Genomic DNA, 26,442 nt, shown 5'->3' on the forward strand with positions numbered 1-26,442 from the left:
TTGAGAGGCACTGCATATCAGCAATACATATGTTAATAATTATAAATAATTGAAATCATTTAAAATAATTTAAAATAAGGCAGAACATCAGTTTTAAAAACCCAGAAACTTAAAATAATAAAAGAAAATACCTGCAGCTATAAATGACATTACACATGTTTTGTCAGGCAGACAAATTTTAGTTCTTTAATCATGAGATCCTGCAATAAATCTGAATGCCTCCATTCTAATTCTACAACTTCATTGCAGCTCAAGCAGTGAGATCAAGAATCACAGAGTGATGTTTTAAGTAGCTAATCTGCTACCAAAGATTCTCCACCCACATCAACTATAACTACCACCAACAGAGACTTACAGCAGAGAGAAAAGTAGATTTTTTAAAGTTACTTCTAAAAATGCTGATTTAACGTGCATATGCCAAATGAATAAGTAATAACTTGTAGTACTGACCCTGTGCACTGAATCCTTTCTCTGTTTTTCAGTGCTAGGTTGAGGGATATGCCAAAACAAAGCTTTGCAGTATATCTGAACAAATGTCAAGATAACTGTAACTGTGAAAAAGAGTATTCATTTTGATTGCTGTTGATATACAAAATCAAATGAAACAAGTAACTGAATATATGCATTAGTTTATTTTATAATACATGTTTTTATTAACCGAATTATATATGATATAATTTATGCGTATCTTTAGCTTAGGACATTTGATTGACCAGTATGTGACAAGCACTGGACAATACATAAAAGTGTTGAACAAATCACAAAAACATAATTCACATTCAGTTTTGATTTTCAAATTAATATGTAATATAAAAGATGTAAAAGATGACATGGTTGTAACCAAGTATGAAATGTGATTAAATCAATGCAGCGCTCAAGATTAGAGCATGTTACCCCGGTGTCATTTAGTCTGCACTGGTATCATATTATGTTTCTTGTTGACTCCAGCTCTTGTTTTAGAAGTTTAAAGCCCTTAAACACCTAAATCTGTCACATCTCACTGACGTCTTTAAGCACTGCGGCCCTTTCTGACTCAGCAGAGGTTGACCCTATGGATCACTTGTACCCCAGTTTGTGGTAGATGTTTCTCTCCTATATTTCTGAAACACTCACACAGGATTCCAGAGGATGTTATAAATGTAAACTTTTTAGTTGTTTAAAGTTCAGCCTGGTTCTACATGTATCTTACTTGCTTGTTTTTGTATTATTATTTCATGATTTTTAGTAATGTATAAATCTTTTTTTTAGGTAAAGCCCTTTGAGATTTTGGTTTTAAAATGAAAAGTGCTATAGAAATATATTACTTTATTTATTTGTTTGTTTGTTTGTTATTTACAGCATGTACATTTCCACACTTGAGCATTGCTATAAAGTGGATTTAGTTTTATATGGCTGGACTAAGCAGGACTAAGCAGCTCTTTTGGGATCTATGACCATCAGCTTATTGAATTCAGCTTTAGTTTTCACGTTTGCAGGTTCTCGAAGAGAAACATGCTGACTTCCTGCAGCCTTTATCTTCCTCTGCTTTAATTTGTTCTTCTCCCCTCTTGATGTCTTCACTTATACACTCTATGTATAAGCTTAAAAAAAAACACATACTTTACATGCCTTTGCGCCCCTTAAAAGCAGGCAGGTGCCATTCACTCTTTATTTTCCATGAGCTCTCTGCTGTGAAATCCACTGGCAGACATTTGAAGTAGCTTTATAGAAAACTAAGCCTTCCTGTACATTCCCTGGTCTACTCTGACCATGCCTATGTACCATCATAGGAGCTGGCTGTGGTTGGTAGAGATGGTTGGAGTGACAGGCAGTCTGAAAGTAGGTGGCTGATGGGAGATGTAGTCAAGGGCAGAGAGTGTGGCACTCACATCATGGAAGAAGGTGCTACAAACATCAAGGTCATGGAATCTGTGCCCAAGGAGTGCACACACAAGGCGTATTTGTTGTCTAGCCAGAGGAGGATGGGCCCACTGGATAACAGCATCTGCCATATGCTGAAAATGTAAATACAACTGGGTTAGCCATCCCTATCTTACCCCTTATCAAAAGATGCTTTGCAACCCACTGTATCTCAAAACTGCAGTTCTTACATGTGTTCTTAAAAAGGCAGGTCTAGGTGATCCTAATGATTTACTAATGATTCAAATAATTACAAGCCAATCTCTTCTATTTTTAGCTAAACTACTTGAAAGAGTTGCTTGACAGTTTCTGTCTCACTCGGGAGCAAATAATCTATACGAGTAATCTCAAACAGGTTTCCGTCCCTTGCACTGTGCCAAAATTGCTCTTCAAAAGGTTACTCTTGTTGTTTTACTTGTCACTGACACAGGTGCTCATAGTTTAAGTTAACAGATAACAGTTAAATGAGACGTTGCCATTTTCCCTGTCTGCCTGAACTGCATAAAAAGGTTATGGACACTTCCAGGATGTCTTCTGACCAGATGAAGACAGAGGAGGAATGCTGCTGTCTTATTATTACCTTTTAAGATTTTTATTCCCTTTACACAAAACCCCAAGTTGAGGGGATTTTGAAACAGAGTGTGAACTGAACCCGAAGAGCTGCGGCCATCTTCTTACTTTTGTTGCATCATTACTGATCTATGCAGTTCCTTTAATACTGATGATATTGGGCTCTATGTGGGTCACGGGAAATGCAGAGGAGTAAATAACTCCATGCACACAGCATGTAATTGTCCCAGCCCTGGGTAGTGATGGATCAGTTTCATCTAGTGCAAACTAGCCAGTGGTGATTTACTGGAAAAAAATATACTGAAATATTGATGTGAAAGGCCATAGGGGAAATTCACTAATCCCAGTGGTACTTTAACAAAACTACAGCCAGTAGCTCCCCACATAAAAGCACCCATGGTGAGCAAAGATTCCAAAATAGTTTCAGCCTTTTTATTTATTAAGTGAATGTTTATACATGTGATCACGCTTAAGTGTTTTGTCTATTTTCTTTATGAGTTTAAAGGACAAAGCAAAATAAAATGGAAGATTTTTTTTTTTTTAACTGTTCTCTGTGCTCTATGTTTAGAGGTTACAGTGCTATTAGCATTACATTGCCAAGAGGCATTTCTATTCTGCTTCCATGCAATAACCCTGTTGCTTATCAAACATCTACAGCTAATTAATAATGATGATTGTAATTAAAGTATGGGATGAATCTCTTGAGACACAATGCTTTGCGTAAATAGATGGTACAGCTGATTACCCAAAGATATGTGTGCTTTGCTAAAACCTATACACAGTACTCTAAAACTAAACATAGTGAGAACTAAAATGACAGGGCCTGATAACTGACTCTGAACCCTTTCAGACAGACAAAGGTTTCACTTAGACTCAAACCTTTGTGAAATTACAAACCCACAGACTAACATTTTCTGTGCTAAACGGAACTGGGTTGATTTGAGTATCATTATTAAAGGGAGCATGACAGACCCACGCATGGGTTGCAACTGGCAGGCCAGTGCTTGGATACTGCAGCAATAGAGACATTTTACCAACAGCATAATCAACACAACATGTAGGTTTACTTTGTTCCCAGGTGGTAAACACATGCCATGCTACTGTTTAAAAAGTTAATGAATTGGCTTCAGTTTTTTGTATAATTTAGGAAGGCATGTAAATTATGCATGTGCCTTGTGGAGGAAATTTTAAAACACCAGACAGCACTGGGTCAGGAAAGTAATTAACTACTAATATATTTCCTGCTTCACCTTCAAATGTTCAAGTGAGACATTACAATTTATTCTGTTAGTTAAAAGTATTAAAACAATCATACCTGAGGTGGTTGAGGAAGAGAGAGAGAGGAAGAGAGAGGGAAAGGGAGAGAGAGAGCAGATTTATTAGTGCAGTCATTAACACACAAAGCTCCTCTTGTCTCCTTTAGTGAGCTGTAATGTACGAAGGAAGGCTCTAGGGATCTCTGAATTTACCATCTAGCAGTATGGATACATGGCAGGGCTGAGTCCACAGAGAAAAGCAGACTCAAGGCAAACCAGACTTTGTTAGGGCACCAAGAGAGCACCCATTGTCTATTTGCTTTGCAATAATAAAAGAAAACTTCTGCACCCCAGGTGACAGCAGCCTGCCTAAGGTCTTACATGCAGCTGTTATGTTTTGGGTTTTTTTGTTTTTTTTAAATTAGGGCACTTCTAATTTGATGCACACCACATCTTTTATTGTTATCATTTCCCACACTAACTAATTGGGGAGAAAGAAACTGCGATTGTTCTTGTGTTTGGTCAACCGACTAATGGCATAGGTCCACCAGAGTCACATTTATCAAGTTTATTATCAGGCCCTTGAGTTTTATACTGATAAACAAAAATAAGGAGAGGAAAACATTAACCTATCCTGAATGCTTTGATCTCAGTAAGACAGGACAATAAAACAAGGTTCATCTACAGTGTTGCAGTAGACTATGGGGATGGCTTTACTGCAGTCTGAAATTATATCTGACAGGAGAGTCATGGGGCGCAGGCTCACTGTTCTTGCCTGAAGGGAAGCAATCCGCACATGCTTTAAAGGGAGTCATTTGAAAGTTTATTGACTCCTGAAGATTTGCAGCTTGCCTGCAGCTCACGTTGAACCTGCTGCGTCTTTCTATGAGTAGGTAGCCCAGCAGCTGGTGATATGTAACTTTGATGTACCACATTTTGCACGGTTCATTTTCCATCACGCACTTGCCGTCATGTTTTCAGAGTTTGACAGCATTTCCTACTAGGGGGAATTGTGGTGTCTATCCAGTTCACAGCAAGGGCAAACTGAACAAGCCCAGAGGAGCATTTACCATATGGAATACGTGCTAACGTACTCTCATCCACAAGTGAAGGTCAGCACTGCTGCTTTTCGTGTGTCATGCTCCATTCACCCCATCAATTGATGATGAACTTTTAGCTGGCTAAGTTTTCACAGCAGGTTTCCAGACACATCAACAGAACTATGTGGCTGCAAAGAGTAAAACCAGCAACATATTATGATAGTCTACTTATGCTGGAGTTAGTCTAGGGGCAACTGCATCGTTGCTTCATCAGTTCCTAAACATTTCTTAGGGATAATAGGCTTCCATGCATTAATAATCATGTCATGCAGCTGCAGAAAGAGAGGGTCTCTTTAAAATAAAGTGCCACTGAATCCAGGGATAATGGTTAGAACACAAGCACCTAAAACATATCTCTCGAAAGGCAAAGCAAAGGTCATTAAATAATGATAAGTGCAATTCAAAATCTTAGATACACTTTATAGCTTGTTTTTTTTTCACAAAATGATGAAACATTGCCTTGGTATATGTCACTCACTGCTCTTGCTCTAGGTGACAGGTTACACACAACTGCAGCCAGTAACAGACAATATGCATACCACACTGTCTGAGTAACTCTGAATTTGTCCTGGAGTAGCTTAATTTGTTACTGGGATTTGAATATAGTATAAAGCTGTTCAGTACTATTATGCAAAGAATATTTTAAGTGTTGTTAAGTGTTGTTATATAATATCAACATCATTAATATCATAACTGTAATTATAATTGATTGTTTACTTGTACTTGTAATGGTACTAATAACTAATATATGTTTATTTGATATTGTTTAATATTACTTATTTGATTCTTTATTTATATATTATTTTGTCTCCACGGTAATTGAAATATCGAAAGACATTTTATTTACATTTTGCATGAAAACAAAAACACACATTCAGTTTGTGTTGCTAATTCTACACCAATTTTGTACAATTTTAACTTTTTGCTGCACAAATATGGCACACTGATTATAGTTAAAAAATGTTAAGAAACAAAAACATTACATGAAAAAGTATGCAAGTTTTCAAAAAAGAAAGAAAAAGAAAACCCAGGCTAACTAGTTAAATAAGGCTAAGATGCTAAGAGCTTCATTCTAAGAGTAATCCATGTTTCCTGCGAATATGTAAATTTAGAACATGTACATGGTAAAGCGAGGTGTCGTGCATTTCAGGCAGTCGTGGATCACAAAGCTGCACTCTTTCAGATGCATTTGAGGAGATAGGAGTTGCAATAGGTTCCTCGGCCACATTCACAGAGCTGACCAAAGCGTGGACCCAGCCTCATTGCACAACGGGACCCCACCGCACACTGGTGAGACGACAGTTCACAGGAAATTCATAGGACAATTTCATTACCTACATTGTATTACTGTGCAACAGAGCGCCTTTTGACAAAATCCAAATTGTCTTAACTGGCATATTACAATCTATTTGTGACAACAACGATATAAATAATAATAATGGAAAAATATAAAATAGTAGAATTTACCCTTGGAATTCCACGCTTTTCTGCTGCTGGGAGCCTGTCACGCATCCCACCTAGGAGTTCCTGCACTGCTTCAACCTGTTCAAATGCAAAATCACTCTTTAGAACCACATTCTGTCTCTGTAAATGTGAATTTATATATCGCACAGTAGTACAAATACATTATAGGCCTATTGATCTTTTAAGTAAACAAAGTGCGACTAAACTAAACAGAGTGTGGTTTCACTTCATTTTTTGATCTATAAGAACATTTTATTGTTAGGTAAGCATATGTGAAAAAAACACATTCTACATCGCACGGCTGCCATATATATTACAGCTAACTACTGAAGGCAGTTTATTTTGCTTTTCCCACACTCACAAGTTCCTTTTCCTGGTCCGCGTTAGCGTTATCGGCGTCTTCTATGGATGACACTTGTCCGTTGCACATGACGGTGAAAAGACCGAAGAGCAAAAATCCGGTCAGAATCCCAGAGCTCTCCATGGTCCTGAGACGAGTTGCTCACGGCTTCGGAGTACAGAGGTGTGAGGTCAACGAATCCTAACAGAGTTCACATCATTTCACTCTGGCCAATGCTTATTTTATAAACTGAGATGCCCCGCCCTCGATGATGATCCAGTGGGTTCTAATAAGACAGATGTTTTTTTTTTGTTTGTTTTTTTTTTTGTGTGTGTGTGTGTGTGTGTGTGTGTGTGTAAGGCTTTCCATTTTTCTGTGGTACGCGAACAACAAATATTTACAAAATTTGCAAAAGAATGTGATGTTTGTAGCTAAACATGTATTTGTACATAAAAGACTTCTATCAGATATTATCGTTGTTATAAAAATAATGGCTCTGATAAGTTCAACCTAAGTCGACTGGAGCAATTGGTGAAAATTGTGTTGGTTTTGTTTGTCAAATTTTTATATACACACGTTAAATAAATAAATAGAATAAAAAATTAAATATATTGATACTATGCAGGATGTAGAATACTAGTAAAACATAAACATTTCCCATAGCTGAATGGTAAAGATTTGTCTTTATGTCTAACACCTTAGTGAGCAAATGATAAGAATCAGGTCTTTTTTTTTTTAAATAAATCAGTTTTCTTAGCACCTTTGTAGAACCTTGGTGTCAGTTTTCTCAAAGACATTTGTGTTCAAGTTAAATAATGAAGCTTTTTTAGAAACGTTATGTGCATTTTATTGTACCACGATTTCCCAACTGTGCTTTGATTCATCTCAAAGAGGGTGTTTGAGACTGAGTAGGGAATATGATAACTGAGGGAGGATACAGTGCAGTACCACCTTGAAATACAGTTTGAGCCACTTGCATGGAAAGAATCAATCAATCAGTGTTACTTCACTTCCATGTATAATCTATATAGCTATGGTTTGTTTCTGTTGCCATACGGCTGACTAGCAGAATTGCATATGGACAATATACAAAAGGAGAATGCTTCTAATTTACAAATATTTTATATTATTGCTAATTATTAGTTTGTGTTCAACGAATGACTCAAAGACGTGTGCATTTATCTATTTTTAAAATAATTTATAGGGTTAGTGTTACATCGTTTGTCCTTTAAAATGCATACGTAGTTTGTAAAATTTAACACTGAAGGTGAGGGTGCTGTTTTTCATGGAGACGCAGTCTCAATTTTCATCTTTTTTCAGAATATATTCTGCATTTTGGTCAGCAGAGGGAGCTGCAGCTACAGTTTGAATGTCTAATGGGTGTTTCCTGGAGCGCATACTTCAGGATTTAGAAAGGAACACACCCATGACATCAGTGACTTTAAAAAAAAAAAACTTTCGGACGTTTCGGAGACTTTACCGAGAAGAATCAAGGGGGCCTAAGTCATCTTCCAAAGTCCAAGTATAAGGATTTTAAAAAATAAAGTCACGCACCTTCGCCGAAAACTGAGGACTTGTTTTAATACCTTGAAAACATGTCAACTTCTGATGAAACAGAAGGGCTGCGACCACGATATGGGTGTAAGTATTATCTTAGTAGGTCGTCTGCTTCCCTACCTTGCTTTTTACGTAACCTAGAAAGCGCATAGATTTTCAAGTGAGAGTGGTCCCCAAACAAATTATGGTTGCTGAAGGTTAATGCACATAGTTTCTGTCACCTTTTGGCAAGTTACTTTTTTTCTTTTGCGTGTTGCTGCTGTGTAGCGAAAAATCAACGTGGCTAAGGACTTCCGCATTTTCGTAACCATAAGTTCGAATACCTTCATCTGAAGTGTGCTCACCATGTGAATAATGAAGTCTCTGACTGCGTGCTTTGGGTTTTGTTTGACAAATATTTAGCGTTTTTAAATCTATGGTGAGCATTAACTGATAGCTTTAAAGTGAACAAAATTTAATGCAAATAGATACAAACTGTCGAGATTCTTGACCCTAATGAAAATGACTCGAAATCAGACTGACGGGCTGTATGAAATGTAGGCCACTGAATTGTTTCTAAAACGAAGGTGGATTTTGTGAGGCACTGGCCGGTGGCTTAACTAATAACATAACTGGTTGTGATTCATGGCAAACTCCATAACTTGGATGCAAGCTAACGACTGCTCAGTACAGGTTGGATATTAGGAACGCCTGAAAGACTACAACGCTCCCTTTACGCTCAGGTTCCTTTCTAAGAGGAAAAAATAAAGAACCCCTTTATCTCGTTACGTTCCACTACACATACTTCTGTAATACACGTTAGCATCAGTTTTTGGCAATGCAGACAGGAAGATTAATTTTTTTTAACCGTTTCCGGCGTTTAATACACTGAGCGGTTCTGTAGTAACGTGAATGGCAAAGGACACGCCTCTCTCTCTCTCTCTCGCTCACTCTCTCTCTCTCTCTCTCTCGCTCTCGCTCTTCCACCGACCGACTCTTTCAAAATTTACATGGTTGGAGACTGCACTTTTCAAACTTTAAAGGAGACATGTCATTTTACCCCGAAAATGTACCAAACAATATTTATGAAATTGATTTTTTTCCCCCCCTTTTTTTAAATAAAGTGCATCTCGCATCAGATGAAGTATGAGCTTGCTTTATCGTGGTCAAATGAGCAGGTCCCCCACATGGAAGTGGCTGTGTCAAAGATTCCATTCTAAATCTATTTTAAAACATCCAGGCCACTAGATGTCGGTATAATGGATGTTTCATAACGTGATGACTCACTGGAAAACTTACTTGCAGCACCTTTAATTTGCAGAGACGTGGTAGCTTAGTGGTTAAGGTACTCCACTGGTAATCAGAAGGTTGCCAGTTCAAGCTCCATCACTGTCAAGTTTCCTCTGTGGGGCCCCTGAGCAACGCCCTTAACCCACAATTGCTCTAGTTGTATTCAGTCATAATTGTAAGTTGCTTTGGACGAAAGCATTAGCTAAATGCTGTAAATGTATGATTCTTACATATGACATCATATGGTTCTTGAATCTGGAAAATTTTAATATTTGAAATGTGCTTTGTGAAAAATTGTGCCACATTCTCTGTTCACTGCCATAAAGAGCCTTAGAAAAATGTATGTATTTTTGCCAAGTTAGTTCAGATATTTGGATAAAATGCATAGTATTTCTAAGCTGGAATGTTAAAAGCAAAACAATAGATTTTTGTTGGCTTTCCACAGGACTTCAGACCACTTAAATCATTTCAGTATGTTTAACTGGCGCAGAGCTTGAAGAAGCTGAAAGCCAGGCAGTGCTGCCAAGTTGCATAACATGCTGTAGATCAGCACAAAAAGCAGCCTGGCTAGAACCACCAGTGAATAAATCTGTTTATGGTGAAACTCTTTAAGGAAAATTTGTAATGCTTGTGTCATGTGATTTAATGACAAAAATCACAAAGGTCTTGCATTTCCCACTGCTTACTACAGCAAACCTTTCAGGAAGGGGGCAGGGGGAATCAACATTGTGACTTCTGTCCTGAAAGCAGCTCCGATTTCTAATGAAATCGTGTCAGTCTTTATCCATATTTCATACCCCATTTGTCAGAATCTCTGGGTGTACACTCACCAGTCTCTTTATAGATCCAGCTATCATATCGGTGCAGTTAAATTTGTGCTTGTACACTGTGTACACAGTGGTAACACACATTGTGCATGGCAACAGATTGACTATAGTCTGCAAGTGACCTCTTTGAGGTGTTTGTAATAGATAAGCAAATATGATATCTATAGATAATAGATAATATCTGTGGTGTGGGCACAAGTATGATCTATTATTGGTGGTGTGGGTGTTGGGGGTTGTGTAGTTGCTTCATGTGGATGTGGGGCATGTATTTAACGTGCATATTGTAGACATCTCATCCATGGTTGCTCTCTGCAGCTGTCCTGGATGGCGTGGAGCGGCTCACAGCCGAGGAGATGGACGAACGGCGGCAGCAGAACATGGCCTACGAGTACTTGTGTCATCTGGAAGAGGCCAAGCGGTAACTCGGGTGTGGGGGGGAACATCTTGGGGCACAATGGCCATGTGTTCAGATCATCTTAAGTACCCCAAAGCCCACACTGGTCCAGGATCAGTTTGTGAAGAAAGTCTTTCCTAGAAGTGGCTGCACCAGCTGTTTCTGCAACATACCAGTCATTGCGACAAGTGCTGGCAGATATAGATTTAAATTGATATTGTGATTATTTCCACACAAAATCCTATATTCAGTATATCACAACTGGTTTTTAAAATGCATTAATGATTAAAGCTTGGCATTATTGGTTGCCACTGTATGCAATTTTTACAAGTTCACAGATACATACATTGATTTTACACAACATAACCTGCTGTATAACTGCAATACACAACAGGTAGTATATGAAATGAAAATACAGTAGTAACATTAGCCCACTCAGTACATCATAGCCACTGCACTGCATGGTCTGCCCTTGGTGTTGTGTGTTGACCCTGTCCCCTCACCTCTGTAGAATGGGGAGACTGTAGACAACTGCAAAGGCCCCTATATGGAAAAGCTGTAGTGTCAGAATACACTGGTTTCACATGTCATCTCTCCCTCACACACGCATGCAAATGCACTCTGAGTGAATACAAGAGGAAGTGACTCGATCTCTGTTGATTTTCAGTATCTCTCTGTAGCCATAGAAACCCTTGGTTGTCATAGAGACTGGTTCCGGTGTGTCTGTGTCTCTCTTTGAGGGTGTGTGTGTGTGTGTGTGTGTGTGTGTGTGTGTGTGTGTGTGCCTGTCTGTCTGTCTGTCTAAGTGAAAGAGAGAAAGGAAAGAGTACCTATGTCATTTTATGGTTACTTGATCATGTATGGCTCAGATTAATGATTAAATTCACTGTGCTGATGTTTGTTCATTATTACAGTTAGAAATTTGTAACAATATAATTTATTTTTCATGTTCTGCTTGTGTTGAAGTGCTTTACATCTAGTAAAGCTTGAGGTTTTACAGTGCATGTATCATTTGATCAAAACATTTATATAATCATCTTCAGCGTGGACAGTAAATACAGACACTGAAATGGCAGATGGTAGCATCTTCTGTGCTGATGGATCCCTAATTTAACCTGACATGCAACTTGTACCTGCAACTATTCCCCCACTCTGCCAGTGAATGTGCCTAAGCTCTGAAGCTTCCTGCTATTCCCCACTCCTGGCTCACATTCGCAAGGCCCAGGGGGAGTCTTGTTGCCTGCTGGCATTCAGCATCAGGTTGGACTTTGTAATGTTAGCATGAGGAGAATTTTATGTGCAGGTACCCTCTGAAAAAGCATGTGATTGTGTCTTAATGTGAGCTGTTGTTGCTGCTGTTGACACATAACCAACAACAAATACAAAAGGGGTATAGCAGGGTGTTTTGCTTACATCTTGTGTGGAAATGCATGAGGACATCCAATTTGACTGTATCAGCGTGTTGTATTTTCACTTAACTGCTATGCAAATCCGTCACTCATTATCAATTATATTTCCATGCGTTGCCTTTTAGGTATGGAGGGCCATCGAATTGATTCTACAAAGCCGCATTTGAATACTCCTCAAATAGTGTTGATATGTTGTTCAAATGCAGTGTGTTATGAATAAGAGAAAAAACATTTCAGAAACTGCACTGTACAGAGAGTGGACCTCTGAAAGGACACTTACATTGAGCGATCACAACAGCCACTGATCCCAGCAGCTCTGCTTTCCATGTCTGGGTAGTGAAACCCTGGTCTCTGCATTCCCTAGCTGTTTCGGGCTTACATTTAGGTTTTACCTCAGAGCCAGCTCATTCCCACTGCCTAGTCCAGTCCTGGTATTATGTAGGTCCAACCAGTGTTGGTGGCTTTGGAATTGCAGCAATGAATTTGGGTCACACACTCTGGAGGTGTATTTCGTTCTATTCTGTTGAGAGTGCAGGCTTACTTTGCTTGCTTTTGGGAGAGTTGCCTAAATGCTGCTGATAACTTACCCTTGGGCTGGAGCACATTAGTTAAAGCATTCAACCACTAATGTGTAGAGTACTGTGAGACGCTTCCGCTGGAGAACATGGCCACTCGCAGCTGCTTGTGGTGTGAGGGGATGTGTGGGGGGGGGTGTCACATAACATTAATTGCAGGTTTACTCGCAGGTAGTGTGGAAGAGGAGAAAGGGCATGGCGTGTAGTGGCAGGTGTAGTCTCTCAGAGCACATGCTTTTAGCAAAGATGCTAACAAGCACTTTTTCTTTCCTTTTAATACAATCCTGATTTATTTATTTTTTTACAAGCTGGTGAGAATCAAGAGAGGAGCTTTTGCTCTTCCTTAGACTGTAATGTAATGTACCCTCACAAGTGAGTTGTACTTTCTAATGGTTTCGCAGAAATCACACACCATTTGCCGATTAAAATGAGTAAATAACTCTTTTGATTACCTTTATGGGTCAGAAAATGAATGATGTTGAAGAGTCTTCTCAGGGATGTTGGAATGTGTGATGCAGAAGAGTCTTCTCAGAGATGTACTGATACACTAGTGCTTCAGAAATGAGGTTTGAGCAGAAATGAGAACTGAGCATTGAGGATTGAGAGATTATTTCCTCACGGATCATGTCCCATAAAAGGAATTCGCCTCCCAAGTTTAGCATTGAGAGTCTTGCATATTTATGAAAGTGTTAGAATAGTCTTTTTGGGGCATTTTTTTTTGGTCCTCAAATGAGATTTGTGTTGCAATAACAGGAACAGTGGGCCATGTTCTCAAGTCCAAATTTGTGTAATTTCCTGTTGCAGTGCCTGCCAGTTTTGACACTGGCCATCTTCCAGGGAGGCTGTGTTGAACCTGTGCACATCTGCGCTGAGTACGTGGGCTTGCTGTAATTCACAGTGACCTTTCCCCAAGTTTTGAATATCCATCTAGAGGCTCTTGTTTTTACACAAACACATGTATTTTTAATACCTGCCTAATGTCAGTTTCCTGTACTTGCCATACAAGAAATTTAGTATGACTTCGATTTCCTTGAGATCAATAAAGTGCTATCTTATCTTTATGTATTGCCTAAAATTATCGTGGCCATTTCTTTACTTTGTAAACATTGTGATCGCTTTGAAAGGCTGTCCATGAAAGATTATATTATAAATGTGTTTCATGCTTGTGTTCATGAGAACATGTGTATGTTGGGGAGGAGAGGCCTGTACAGAATGCTAAGGGGGTAGAGGAGTGTTGCACTTTCTGAATGGTGCTTTGAAGTGAAAATGAAAATTCACTCCCATGCTTGCCATTCAGGTTCTCTCTACTCCAGTAAAAATGGTTTTGAAGACTAGGAACTGTGTGACCCACTGAAGGCAGAGGGTGTGTGTAGTTGAAGTTCCCTCGGCTGCATCTGGAGGAACTGGGCTGGTGGTTTACCATGCGAGCAGCTCCAGTGTCGCACATTTCCTACCACAGTGCGAGGTTCCTCTGGTCTGCTGCTCAGCCGTTTACTCACCTTAAATGCTGGCGCTTGTGTGTGCAGGAAAGGCCACATGCTGCTGTTTATCTGTGCCTCCCTTCAGCCATCGCTCTCTCTCTCTCTTTCTCTTTCTTTTTTCTCCCCCTCCCCCTCTGTTCCTCTCTCTCGCCTTTCCCTTCTCTTCCCACGCCCTGCAGCTTTGGCAGGCGATGAGGCTGACTTTTGTTCTGGCCCACAACCAGAGGCCCTCCCTGAGCAGGCAACGTCAGCCACGTTAGAGCTCAGCTTGCTGGTGCAGCTGGGGGCTGCCGTGTCTCCATGACCCTGCTGTCTTGTACTACAGTGTAGGGGTGCGAGATGTCGGAGCCCCTCGTCTGATGAAAGGCCCCGAGCCCCTCGTCTCCTGCCAGGGAGAGCGGGCAGGACCCCTCAGGTCATATCTGCATTACCAGTGTGAAAGCACAGAGCATAAACAAGGTTCAGCCAGAATACTATGTGACTCTATACTACTTCTTTTGCACTGTGCTCCTCTACCATATCCTGCATGGTCTCTGTGGATTCATGATTCATTTACACTTTACATGCCTAACAAAACTCATTCAACACTGATATAATACCACATTTAAGATCAGATATAAGACCTACCAAAGGTCTGACACCCGACCTAATTTGGGGAATCTTGTGCACCACTCTGGAGATATGAATATGAGGTAAAGAGAGCTGGAATGTAAATTGTGGAACAACCCAGTGATCCATGTGGAATCATCATGTTTTCCCTCTCACTGTCAAGTGGTTAAGCAACTCTACTAGTAATCAGAAGGTTGCTAGTTCAAGCCCCAACACCAGCAGGCTGCTATTGATGGGGCCCCTGAGCAAGGCCCTTAATTCTCAGTTGCTCAAATTGTATTCAGTCATAATTGTAAGTCGCTTTGGATAAAAGCATCGGCTTAATGCCGTAAATGTAAACTACGGCGATTAGGGAAGATATGGGAAACACACTAGCCACTCAGTTCTCTGGATATTCTGTCTTTATTTATCTTCCCTCAGTAGGCTGTGGATATCAGGGATGGCAAAGCAAAAATGCATACAATCTGTGATCTACATTACGTGCTTGATGCAAATGTGTCAAACTCAACCTTTTTGTTTGATAAATTTGGGGGGGGGGGTGTTTTCAGGGGAGGGTGGTGGTTCTCACGTCCTACAAATGCAACACAACAGTGTTGCACATTGTCTTAAGAAAATGCATATTTTGGGCAGTTTTTTTCCTTTGTATTAATATAATCTTGAATTACACTACTTGGTCTACGTTTCTCAATTATGAATTTCACAAATTCACAGTTTGTCTCTATAGAACAGCAGCACGCCATACAAGTCTTCAGAGGAACATTTGCGTTAGCGAGACCTTGTATCAGTGTAATGATTTCATGGTTTAAATAATCTTCTTAATTAGCGTAATGATTTTCCTTATTGGATGAACATCAACATTCAGTGACTTTGTAAGCTAGTGGGCAGGCTAGTTGTGGCAGGCTTATCTATGGTATGAAGAAAAACAAAAGCTTCCTGTATAATCCAATTTTAGATATAATTTCAGAAAATGACTCACTCGATTAGCTCTTCAAGTCTTCTGTACAAAAGAAGACAGTTCTTGATCGCCCTCACGTTTCTCCCCATTCCTGATCACTGTTGTTCTGTGCTTCTAACTAACAAAACTAATTTTAGTTATTGGTTAAATTTTTATCGGTAGTCGAAAATCACGCCTTAACACTTTCCGTAGCATTCTCTCCCTTGCCTAAATTAGGGCCACTGATGGGGACAACATTTCCTGGAAGTATGAAGCAAGTTTGATAAGATGAGGCAAGAGTATTCTTCTGAACTTTGGTGAGGGATGGGGCAGTCTGGTGAGAGAGAATTCAAGGTTCACTGAGCTCCTGCATTCTACTGCTGAGGTTCGGCATGTCGCGGAAAGCTTCTTCACATCACGCTCTGAAACGTTCTCTCTCTTCATTTCCTCCCCTCATTACTTTTTTGGTTCTGCTTTTCACACACTTCACACACAATCGTTTTACTTTTTATCTGGGTCCTTTCAGTGCTCTTTGCTGCTGCCAGTGGGGTCATTCTGAGGACACTCCTTGTGGTCTGGCCTCGGTGCTGTTTTTCGGCATGGCTGAATTACTGAACAGGAAGGGGAGGAAAAGCCTGGCCATGGGTGGTTGGGCAGACTGAGGGAACAGGTGTGTCTTTCACCTCCACATTTCACTGTAGTCAGATAATACTCACCACAGATTTGCTTCTCTTCACAGTAGGGCACTTGGGTAAACATTGCTACATGTGTGCATAGACGCACACACCCCTTTTACTGGAGAATGTACTTGGTGTATAGCCAATATCATCCTTTCCCTGTAAGTGCATAATAACTGGCTAAAACATAGACTTTGTCTGCCCTCACCCTTAGTGCTGCACTCTGATTGGTGGAGTTAGCTGCGAGTATGGCCTTTGGAAATCTTTACTGTAAGCAAGGAAATTACTGTTTGCGGTCTCTGACTGTGGAAAGCTCTTGCATTGAATGGAGTGGGGAATTGCAGCTTGTATCATGTTTGTTTACATTGTGTAGACATCTACACCCTGCAGTCCTGCTCCAGAGTTCTGGTTGTAGTTCCAGCCCCTGCTGATTTGGAACGCAGGCGATTTAAAACTTTTTGAGACTCTGTTTTCTGGGAGCAGTGATGAATAGAGGAAGATATTTCTCATGTTTCTTCCTCTCCAGACAAGGATTCCTCTCCAGCCCCTTCCTATTGGAGTTACCTCTGAACTGTGTGGCTTATGGCTTCCTGTCGCATGCAGAGGAAGCCCATCTGCTTGGATACTGTTTCACCATTCACACCCTCTCCTCCAGTTTACACATAACACAGGCAGTAGAAAAATAGTGTTGAGCCAAATTTAGGTTTTTGACTTCTGGCAAGTTTCCTTGTGGTCATACATAATTATTGACACTCCCCAGCTCTGCTCATGGCAATGACTAAGTTGTGTGTGTGTGTGTGTGTGTGTGTGTGTGTGTGTGTGTGTGTGTGTGTGTGTGTGTGTGTGTGTGTGTGTGTGTGTGTGTGTGTGTGTGTGTGTGTGTGTGTGTGTGTGTGTGTGTGTGTATTTGGGGTTGGGGTTGGTACATATGTGTTCTGTTATATGAGTACACAAGCAGCTGGGCGTGTCTGTGTTAGCAGTGAAAGGGTGACTGTGTGTGGTGGCGGCGCATGGGCCCAGACCTGGGAAGCTGGCCTCCTCTCTGTCTCAGTCACCGTGTCTCTGGTTCATGGCTGTGTCCTGGGTGGAGTGCAGGACATAAGGACTGACTGATGCCACCGCAGTCTGGTGTAGTACTGCATGAGAACTTCTGGAGTTGCTGAAACTGGCCAAATGAACCTCAGTAATGTTGAGCTCACAGCTGAAGAGCAGAGCCCTTTCTACCAGAGAAGAAGGAGCCTGAAAACTTGGCATTTCTAGAGACAGGTTGACATACCGTTCACTGCAGGTCACATTACTATTGACCTAGCACCCACCTGACAACATTATTCCATGTCCTAAAATGGTTTAGTGTAGGATAAAAGTTCAAATTATACCTTTATCACACAGCACATTATATAGACATGGCACACTATTTAAACTCTGTGCTACTTTATGTTCAATACAGGTGAGAAGATTTGTCTGTATATTTACAACCTGTAAAATGCCCTTATTCTAGTGGCTATACCTCTAAGTATTTTTGTTGTTCTGTTTTTACTGTGTTAAAGCATTTTGTGGTTATTCCAGGACTTGCATGTGCAGGCATTCAAGGAATACATTAAAGTACATGAGCTCACTGGGTTGAAATGTTTGGAGGAATTTCGAGAACTCCTCAGACATTTGAAGCAACCAGTAGCTATGTTGTGATAACTTTTACGTCATGGAAACAGACAAGCTCTGCCAGTTAAGTATATTGTAGAATAAATAAAGCTGTGGTTCGTCTTCATTTAGATAACAAAAGTGTTCACTTTGCATTTGGCGTATTGGTACAGTGAGCTGATCAAAGAAGTTACCGTTTTGTAGCCATTTGTAGTCTTGATCTTTGTGATGCCCTTCAAACTTGTTGCTGAACAAAATGATCTTGGGCAGTCAGTATCACCTAAATCTTAAAATGCAATGCCAAGAGTAACAAACATGCCATGGTAATTACATGACCATTACAAAACAGCATAAAACCGCACTTGAATTTGGCTTCCCCAGACGCATTCTTTCAGATTCATGCTTTGTAGCCTTTTTTTCTAAAATGACTATTTAAATGTGTTTGGCTGTTAGAAGCCTTGTTACTGGCAGCAGTGGATAAGTAACTGTGTCGTCCTGTTCTCAGATGGATGGAGGCATGTTTAGATGAGGAGCTACCCCCCACCACAGAGCTGGAGGAGGGCCTCCGTAATGGCGTGTACCTGGCCAAGCTTGGCAACTTCTTCGCCCCGCACATTGTCTCCCTGAAGAGGATTTACGACCGTGAGCAGACGCGGTACAAGGTGAGAGGGTGGCAGGAGACCTCCTTGGACCCTGCCAATGCCAGTGAGGTGCGGCAAGAAAAATTTAAAATCATGGCTTTGTGTCTTTTCTTTTCTTTTCTTTTTCTTTTGTTTGTGCACTGCTTGTAGGCCACCGGGCTGCACTTCAGACACACAGACAATGTGATTCAGTGGTTGAACGCCATGGCGGATAAAGGCCTTCCCAAGGTGAGCGGTGCATGTCGATCATGTCTGGGCAATGGTGATTTTGACTATGTGTAAGTGCATTTTTGTGTCTGTTAGTTTCAAAAAGGTCATCCTTGTGTGCCAGCGTTGCCATTCATTTAATAAAAGTAACATGCAGGATTTAGGTAGAAGAATTGGTTACAGATCAGTGAACAAAAGCTGCTTCTCTCAGTGGGATGAATATCAGAGTCTGTAATAGTCCAGACAGGCTATGGCTTGCCCAGAAGCTCACTGACTGTGCAGTGACAATAGGGAGCTCTGTCGGAGCTCATCAAAGCTCTCCCTCACTCCCAGTCCTGCCTGTGTATCTTCCCCTCTCCTCAGATCTTCTATCCTGAGACTACAGACATCTACGACAGGAAGAACATGCCTCGCTGCATTTACTGTATCCACGCGCTCAGGTAGGCCACGTTACAGCTCTCCCTGGACAAATCCACCAGTTTTCCACCCAGTCCTGCCAAGGTCGAGCAGTAGTAGATGATCTACCAAACCCAAGCACTGGTGTACTTGTTTGTTGCGGTCGCACTCATGCTTAAGTACAAGCCATAATCTCAGCCAGCTGCTTTTTCCTTGTAAGTTAATGCACACCAAATTCAGGGTTATGAGAGATGTGAAGGTGTAAAGCTATTTGAATTGGGTAATAATAATAATCTTTAGGACTTTTGTTTAGGTTCCAAAACCTTAAAGTGCCTTCTATAGGGAGATTAAACATTAAAGTTCATTTCATGGTAGGTAAATAAATGAATGAAAACATAACAAGAATGATAAATTATACAATAAAGACACAGAGGGCAATGTGTAGGCAAGTATATGCCAGTCTAAACAGTTTAGTGTGGCTTTACAAACACCTACAGACCTGGCATTCCTAATATTCACTGGAGCACTTTTCCAGACAACTGTCTGGTCTGCTTAAGGCCCAAGTGCATAGTGAATCAGGGGAGATACCTGCCATCTGTTTTGGAATTCAGGCCTAAGTAATGAGGAAACCTCTTGCACTTTTGGAGGTGTGTAGCAGTACTGAGGGTGGCGAGACGGGGGAGAGGGGGTGTTCCAGTGCGTTCCTCGATGGCTGCACGGCGCAGGCTCCATAAATCTGGCTTTGCCAAGCAAGGAAGTCACTCAGTGCAGGAGTGGGGAGGGGGAGTGGGTGAAAGGTTGGCAGGGTAAACCCCCCCCACCACCACCACTACCCACTGAGAGACCAGACAGTTGTCTGGCATGCCTGCCTCTGGCTATACCCCCATGTGCCCATTGACTTTCAACAGCTCCCTGCGGGGAAGTGGGAGTTGGAACATTTGCACAGACATGTTTATGAGGTGTGTTGAGCTGAATGCCACTCAGCACTGATTGGCTGAGGGTGTTCCAATACTCGCGACCAGCTCAAAGTACTATCTATAGGAACACTTTCACTCTTCATGCTTTTCTGGTTTCTTTGCAGCCTGTACTTGTTCAAGCTTGGCCTTGCCCCACAGATCACGGACTTGTATGGAAAGGTCGACTTTACAGGTGAGCAGGCTGACCTCATTTCAGGAGCTGTGTGCTTCTGTGACCCTCTAAAGGGTTGTATATTTTTAATTTATTCCATCAGCAGTAGAAAGGTTCCAGAACTCTCCGGTTGGGAGCTACTCCCAGTGTAGATACCCATAGCAATTGTGCACGCACTTCCTGCCATTTCAGCTGACCTGCTCTGGCTGCCAAGGTCATGGCAAGAGGGAGTTATTTAACAGCCTTGTTGAAAACAATGTCCAGGCCTTCCTTTCAGGACCAGGAGATTGTTACACTACCCGTTTAAATAATACATCCCTTGGTTAAACGCCAATATCGCAACAATTACTGTATGTTCACTGGAAGTGGTTTCCAGCCAAGCCATGTGCATAACATAAATAACAGGCCCTGATAGTGTAGCATTTTGACTATTGCTTCAGCATTTAATCCATGTCCTAATCTCTGTCTCTCAGAGGAGGAGATTAACAACATGAAGAGCGAGCTGGAGAAGTACAACATTCAGATGCCTGCTTTCAGCAAGATCGGCGGCATCCTGGCCAATGAGCTGTCCGTGGACGAGGCAGCTTGTGAGGGCTTTCTACATGTTCTACCTTGAACTATAATATCTGAAAATCCAATAATCAATTGATCCAGTCCTCTTCATAGCCAACTGTAATTATCTTTGCAAACATTGCTGTAAGATTACGCTGCAATCTGCTAGAGCTTAATGAAGTGGTAATTACGAGCTGCTCTACGGTCCTCGAACAGATGGTCAGCATGATTGTGCTTGTTTCAGTGCACGCTGCCGTGATCGCCATCAATGATGCTGTCGACCACGGAGACCCAGCAGGCACACTGGCAGCCATGAGAAACCCCAACGCCATGCTGCTCAACCTGGACGAGAGTGCCGCACAGCACTACCAGGACACACTGTATCGGGCCAAAGCAGAGAAAGTGGCCAACTCCCGAAAGAGGGTATGCAGAAAGCAGCCCAGCCACGATCTGCGCATCACACTCTATGTAGCAGGATTCTGAATGGACACATAATGTATCATCTGTTTACTGTAGGTAAAATAAGCTGAGCTTTGTCTGTGTTGCAGATTGGGGAGAACATGGAGGTGGAGAGGGATGTATATGAGGAACTGCTCACACATGCTGAAATCCAGGGCAATGTCAATAAAGTCAACTGTAGGTTCCCCACAAATTTCCATACATGAGATCTATGTCAATGTTGGCGGTCCACCTTGAGAACGTTGGATCCTTTCTTGCAGTGTCCAACGCCCTGGGCTCGGCGGAGCTCGCCCTGCTGAGCGGAGATGAGGAGCGGCTCTATGAAGCCCTCTCCACATCAGCTTTGGGCCTCCGTTCACTGCAGGAGAAGAATAAGGGCTGGTACCTCAAGCAGCTGGCAGCAGACCGAGAGGCCAAAGACCAGGTAACAGACAAACCAAAAGGGAACCGAAGCATGAGAGATTGTGGGACACCACCAAACTTTGCTTCATAATCTACATGGTTATTGATTTTCTTCGCTTATTTATTCTTTATTAGTTGATTGACTTGATCTTTGTGTTTAGTGGGTTGTTTTGTGTGCTCTCCTGCCTTTTTCAGAGTACTCCCGGAGAACCCCTGAACAAAGAGGAACTCCAGAGTGGGGTGGAGGTGGCCAACCACATTGCAGAAGGCTATTCAAAAAGTATGAACCATCTAATGTAAAATTCCTCAATTGAAGCACCTCATCATACCTGTAAAAACTAAACTCTGAAAAATCCCTGTAGTATTTGCCCATTCAGTTCAAACGCAATGCTTTGATGCTTTGCAACAGATTATATTTTGTGTGTGTTTGTGGCCCAGTGCTGCAGGCGGTGGACAGGATCAATGCGGCCATTAAGAGGGACGTGGCGGAGGACACCGTGAACGAGCTGATGAATCCAGATGCACAGCTTCCTCAGGTGTACCCCAGCGCTGCTGAACTCTACCAGAGAGAGCTCTTCAGCCTGCAGCAGCAAAGTTCTGAGGTCGGAACACACACCACACACATTTTTATATACACACACGCACGCACGCCAGGATGAACCCACCTGAGATGACTTGTTTGTGTCCTGCTGAGCAGGGCTCCCTCATGCACCCAGAGCTGCTGGTGGCAGTGGAGATGCTGTCGTCGGTGGTCCTGATTAACGAGGCCCTAGCCGTGGGCAACCGGGTGGCCGTGTGGAAGCAGCTGAGTAGCCCCGTCACAGGTCTCAGTAACGTGGAAGACGAGTACACTCAGAGGTGAGACACGAGGACACGTGTCCCTCAATACAGCGGCCAGTTCTGGTCTTTCAGTTCTTTCTTCAGTGTCTCAAGTCTATCAGGAAGGAAAAAGTACATTTGCTTGACAATAATACAAATATTCAGTGTGAAAAAATATATAAAATGAAATATAAAAATGTCTGACACAATCTGTGCGACCATTAATTTGAGGCATGCACACAAATACAACCTTCAGTTGCAAGAGTTTGTCCTCTTTGATGATTAGTGTAACTACATGAACTGCTTGTAGTAGTGCACGACTATGTGGGTGTGACATTTAAGAAACAGTTCATGACATTTCATGCCACGCCATAACACAAATAAGGCGAGACATAGCTGACACTTTTATCCGAACTGACTTACATGGCTGAGTACAACTTGGAGCAATTGAGGGATAAGGGTCTTGCTCAGGGGCCCAACAGTGGTAACTTGGCAGTGGTGGCATTGACATTGTGCTGTCTATTACCAAAAGAAACAGAACTTGCTGAGGCAGTAAGTGAGTAAGAGAAAATGATGTATGTAAAGTCACATGATGGAGGTTTGGTAACATTCCCAAGGATCACCAACTGCCAAGGCAAATTAACATACTTGTGTTCAATATTTTAAACGTAATCTGTGTCCCGGTTCCCAAAAGCATCGTAGCATTAAGATCATCCTAAACGAGAGAGAGACTTCCGTGTAATACTTGCTCTACCATGTAAAGGTGATCTTTGTTTTACAGTAATTTTGGGAAACCCAGCCCTGATCTCTTAAGTAGATTTGTAATTTCAGGAACCATATTAGTTGTGTGAAGGCATTTGATTCAAGAAACTTTTGCCACACTGGCTTTTGTCACAGTTGTACTTCTAATCAGACTGGGAGAAAGTGAGGAAGAGGGAGCGAATGAGTGATGGAGTGTAGAGTGATGGATAGCTTTAATCAGGGGTGTTATAGAGCCGGAGAGTTGATTGTCCTGGCTTCGGCTAATGTGGCCTCATGTGCAGGTACATGGACGAGCTGATGCGTCTCAAGGCTGTGGCTAGGGAAGAGGGCAGCGAGTACCTGACCTGGAATGACATCCAGGCCTGTGTGGACCAGGTGAACAGCACTGTCCAGGAGGAGCATGAGAGTGAGTCAGCCCAGCTGCCGGTGCACGTTCCGAGTTCCGGGGTCATGCCTTGTGAATGCTAACCGTCTCCCGCTGCCTCCCGTCCTCAGGGATCGCTGCGATTGGCCTGATCAACGAGGCTCTGGATGAGGGTGACCCCAAGAAGACGCTGGAGACTCTGCAGCTCCCTGCCGCCAAGCTGACAGACGTGGCTCCGCCCATCGCTCAGCACTATTTTGACAAGCTCCTGGAGGCGCGGAGGGAGAAGGCTCACGTATGTCCTCACTGAAGTTTTCTTGTGTAGAGCATTGTGCTTCTTACAGCATCATAGGCTGTGGAAGCTCAGTTGTTAAGGTACTTGACTAGTAATCAGAAGGTTGCCAGATCAAGCCCCACCACCAAGTTACCACTGATTGGCCCCTGAGTAAGCCCCTTAACCCTTGATTGCTCAAATTGTATTGAGTCATAATTGTAAGTTGCTTTGGATAAAAGTGTTGGTTAAATGCCATAAATGTATATAAATGTAAATCCCAATGTAAACCCCACTACATTGCGTGGAAGCAGGTAGGAACAAAATCTGTTTAAAATGGTTGCATGTAGTTGAGCAGACACATGAGATCAACAATATGTTGTTGGTTTTTATAGTTTTGGTTCTTCGTCACAGTGGTTGGCTGGTCTGCTTGGTAGGAGAGGTCTGAAGCTTTCTGCTGTCTCTGCACACAGAGGTTTGTCATTCAGTACTGAATGACTTCAGATGGATGATGACATTTCACACTCTTCTCGCACTCTTTCTCATCTACCACCCTTTCACGGCTAGGCTAAAGATATTTTAGCCTCATTTCCCTGTCTCCATTTCTCCTGTGTTGCCTTAAAGTCCTTAAAGTGAACATTTTGATTCTTCTTCTATTCTGCCTCAAGAACACATCACTTCATGCGTAACACATACAAACTGCTCGGTCACTAAACTGTCCCTGGCTAATTTTCACAAGCTAACCACCCTGTGAGCAAGACCAAATGTTGGATAGGAAGAAGGGCGGGAACCCTGGTTTCACCTGAAGCTACCGTAGGCTTGCTACTCTCAGTGAAACTGAAAAATCTATCCATGGGCAGGGCAAGCAGAAGGGGTTCACTCCTGGAGAGTGTGGCATTACCTAAATACATTGAACTGGAGGACTAAGAGTATTAGTTTGCAGGTGGAGTGACTGGCTGTTAGTCTTTCTCTATTAAAACATTTTCAGTGGCCGCTGACGTTTAGCTGGGGGCTCTGCTTTTTGCATGTTTTTTTTGTTTTTTTTTGGTTAAGTTATTGTTTACTGCCTGCCATCATGCACACTTGCGTGTATAGGTTTTCAGCGCCAATGTATTTCTCCTTTGTTAAGGAGTTCCTGAAATCTGAGCTTTAATTGTTACAAAGCTCCATTTCTGAATCATGCGAGACTCAAAACAGCTATGAAAACAATGTCTTCCTTTATGCCACGCTTTCACAACAGAAGGAAATAATGGGCCTTTCTCGCTGCCTTAAATGGACAAAATGCTGGTTCTTCACACTGGAGGAGTGTGGTGAGACTGTGATGTTTTTGGGTCCTGACCTCATTCTGAGTGGTGATTCCTAGGTGCGATGTTTATTTAGAACTTTACAGATCTGCTTGTGATATAGGAAGTGGTTAAAGGAGGAACATCCTGGATTTTTTTTTCTTTAAAAAAAACCAAACCAATTTCTGCAGTGTCATGTGCTGTGCAGCTGAAGGTACTAAGGAGGTGTTGGAGCTTCACTCAGAGAGTAGCTGCCAGACAGAAGAGTGGATGATCGTCTGTTGTCTTATTAATTATACAGCATTCTGAGAGAAAATTAGAAATGTCACATGAATTCATTGCTTGGCTTTTTTTCTCCCAGTGCCAAGTCTCTTGTCATTGAATGCTTTGTGAAGGCTTTGATAAAACAGCAATTTATTTCAGTGATTCATGATTTGTGCTGCCACAAGTGTTTATGCAAGACAGTCATAATTGGCAGACTAGATTAGATTACCTCAGATTACCTAGACCACTCTCTTTTCCTCACATCAATTAATGAGTCCATGTGAACAGTTGTTGACTGATTTAGTTTTGGACTATAGTAAGCTCTTTAGAATTTTTTCAAGCGGTGACAAGTCCTGGCCATTTCACCACACCCTGTTTCATTTCCTCAATTGTGAATGACAGTCGCAAAAGTGCTGATTTTTTAAAAAGTTTTTGGTTACACTCTGATGGGCAGCTCACATCTGCCTTAACCCATTTGTAAAATACCCAGCACTTCCCTCACAATGACTATCTGCTTTAATTCTTCACATAGTGAAGAATGTCTTTAGTGTCTTATTTATGCGGAGACCTGTTGCAGTCTCAACTGCCCACCACACCCGGAGGCCATCAACCTCCAGCAATCTGAGAGAAGGGTGCGAAGGTGCAAAGAGGGCCCTGTGCTCTGGCCAATTAGCAAAGAGGTCTGCTCTCTCCAGAAGCCATGCGCGCTGTGCGCTCTTCGGCAGTGTTGGACAGAAACACCTCCTGGTGGTAGTAACCAGCACGGCAGGTTTATCTCCACTAACATCAGGCCATTTAGTCATTTCTTATTTACAGTTTCTAACAGTGCAATCAGGAATTTATCTGATTTTACCCAGCCACTTCATGTTGTTTGCTCATTTTGGCAAAACCAGTC

At 41.9% G+C, this 26,442-nt stretch overlaps 2 protein-coding genes across 3 annotated transcripts in view; one reads left to right on the forward strand and one right to left on the reverse strand.

The window, feature by feature from the left end:
• Positions 1 to 5,641: 5,641 nt before the first annotated feature.
• cartl (cocaine- and amphetamine-regulated transcript-like) lies at positions 5,642 to 6,836 on the reverse strand. The gene is made up of 3 exons (XM_027007415.2): positions 6,651 to 6,836; positions 6,293 to 6,367; positions 5,642 to 6,112 (listed from the first exon to the last, which is right to left on the reverse strand). Exons 1-3 carry the CDS (start codon positions 6,771 to 6,773, stop codon positions 6,005 to 6,007), a joined length of 306 nt encoding a protein of 101 aa, XP_026863216.1. The 5' UTR covers positions 6,774 to 6,836; the 3' UTR covers positions 5,642 to 6,004.
• Positions 6,837 to 8,059: 1,223 nt separating this feature from the next.
• iqgap1 (IQ motif containing GTPase activating protein 1) overlaps positions 8,060 to 26,442 on the forward strand; it is a 35,408-nt gene continuing 17,025 nt past the window's right edge. For both annotated transcript variants that reach the window (XM_035520863.1, XM_035520864.1), the window contains exons 1-15: positions 8,060 to 8,270; positions 10,598 to 10,700; positions 18,505 to 18,661; positions 18,791 to 18,868; positions 19,211 to 19,287; positions 20,325 to 20,392; positions 20,845 to 20,958; positions 21,168 to 21,346; positions 21,472 to 21,559; positions 21,643 to 21,806; positions 21,980 to 22,064; positions 22,223 to 22,386; positions 22,482 to 22,642; positions 23,647 to 23,771; positions 23,861 to 24,024. In XM_035520863.1, the coding sequence (XP_035376756.1) occupies positions 8,225 to 8,270; positions 10,598 to 10,700; positions 18,505 to 18,661; positions 18,791 to 18,868; positions 19,211 to 19,287; positions 20,325 to 20,392; positions 20,845 to 20,958; positions 21,168 to 21,346; positions 21,472 to 21,559; positions 21,643 to 21,806; positions 21,980 to 22,064; positions 22,223 to 22,386; positions 22,482 to 22,642; positions 23,647 to 23,771; positions 23,861 to 24,024 (1,773 nt within the window). In that variant the 5' untranslated portion in view covers positions 8,060 to 8,224. The remainder of the gene's footprint in view (positions 8,271 to 10,597; positions 10,701 to 18,504; positions 18,662 to 18,790; positions 18,869 to 19,210; positions 19,288 to 20,324; positions 20,393 to 20,844; positions 20,959 to 21,167; positions 21,347 to 21,471; positions 21,560 to 21,642; positions 21,807 to 21,979; positions 22,065 to 22,222; positions 22,387 to 22,481; positions 22,643 to 23,646; positions 23,772 to 23,860; positions 24,025 to 26,442) is intronic.

Source organism: Electrophorus electricus, chromosome 21 (genome assembly GCF_013358815.1).
Source record: "Electrophorus electricus isolate fEleEle1 chromosome 21, fEleEle1.pri, whole genome shotgun sequence".
Lineage (NCBI taxonomy): Eukaryota > Metazoa > Chordata > Actinopteri > Gymnotiformes > Gymnotidae > Electrophorus > Electrophorus electricus.

Excerpts from the sequence above, each read along its gene's own strand:
- cartl (XM_027007415.2), bottom strand. The coding sequence starts at position 6,773 with ATGGAGAGCTCTGGGATTCTGACCGGATTTTTGCTCTTCGGTCTTTTC. Across the intron at positions 6,368-6,650 it reads CGGACCAGGAAAAGGAACTT|GTTGAAGCAGTGCAGGAACT; the intron begins GTGAGTGTGGGA and ends GCATTTGAACAG. Across the intron at positions 6,113-6,292 it reads AAAAGCGTGGAATTCCAAGG|TGTGCGGTGGGGTCCCGTTG; the intron begins GTAAATTCTACT and ends TCGTCTCACCAG.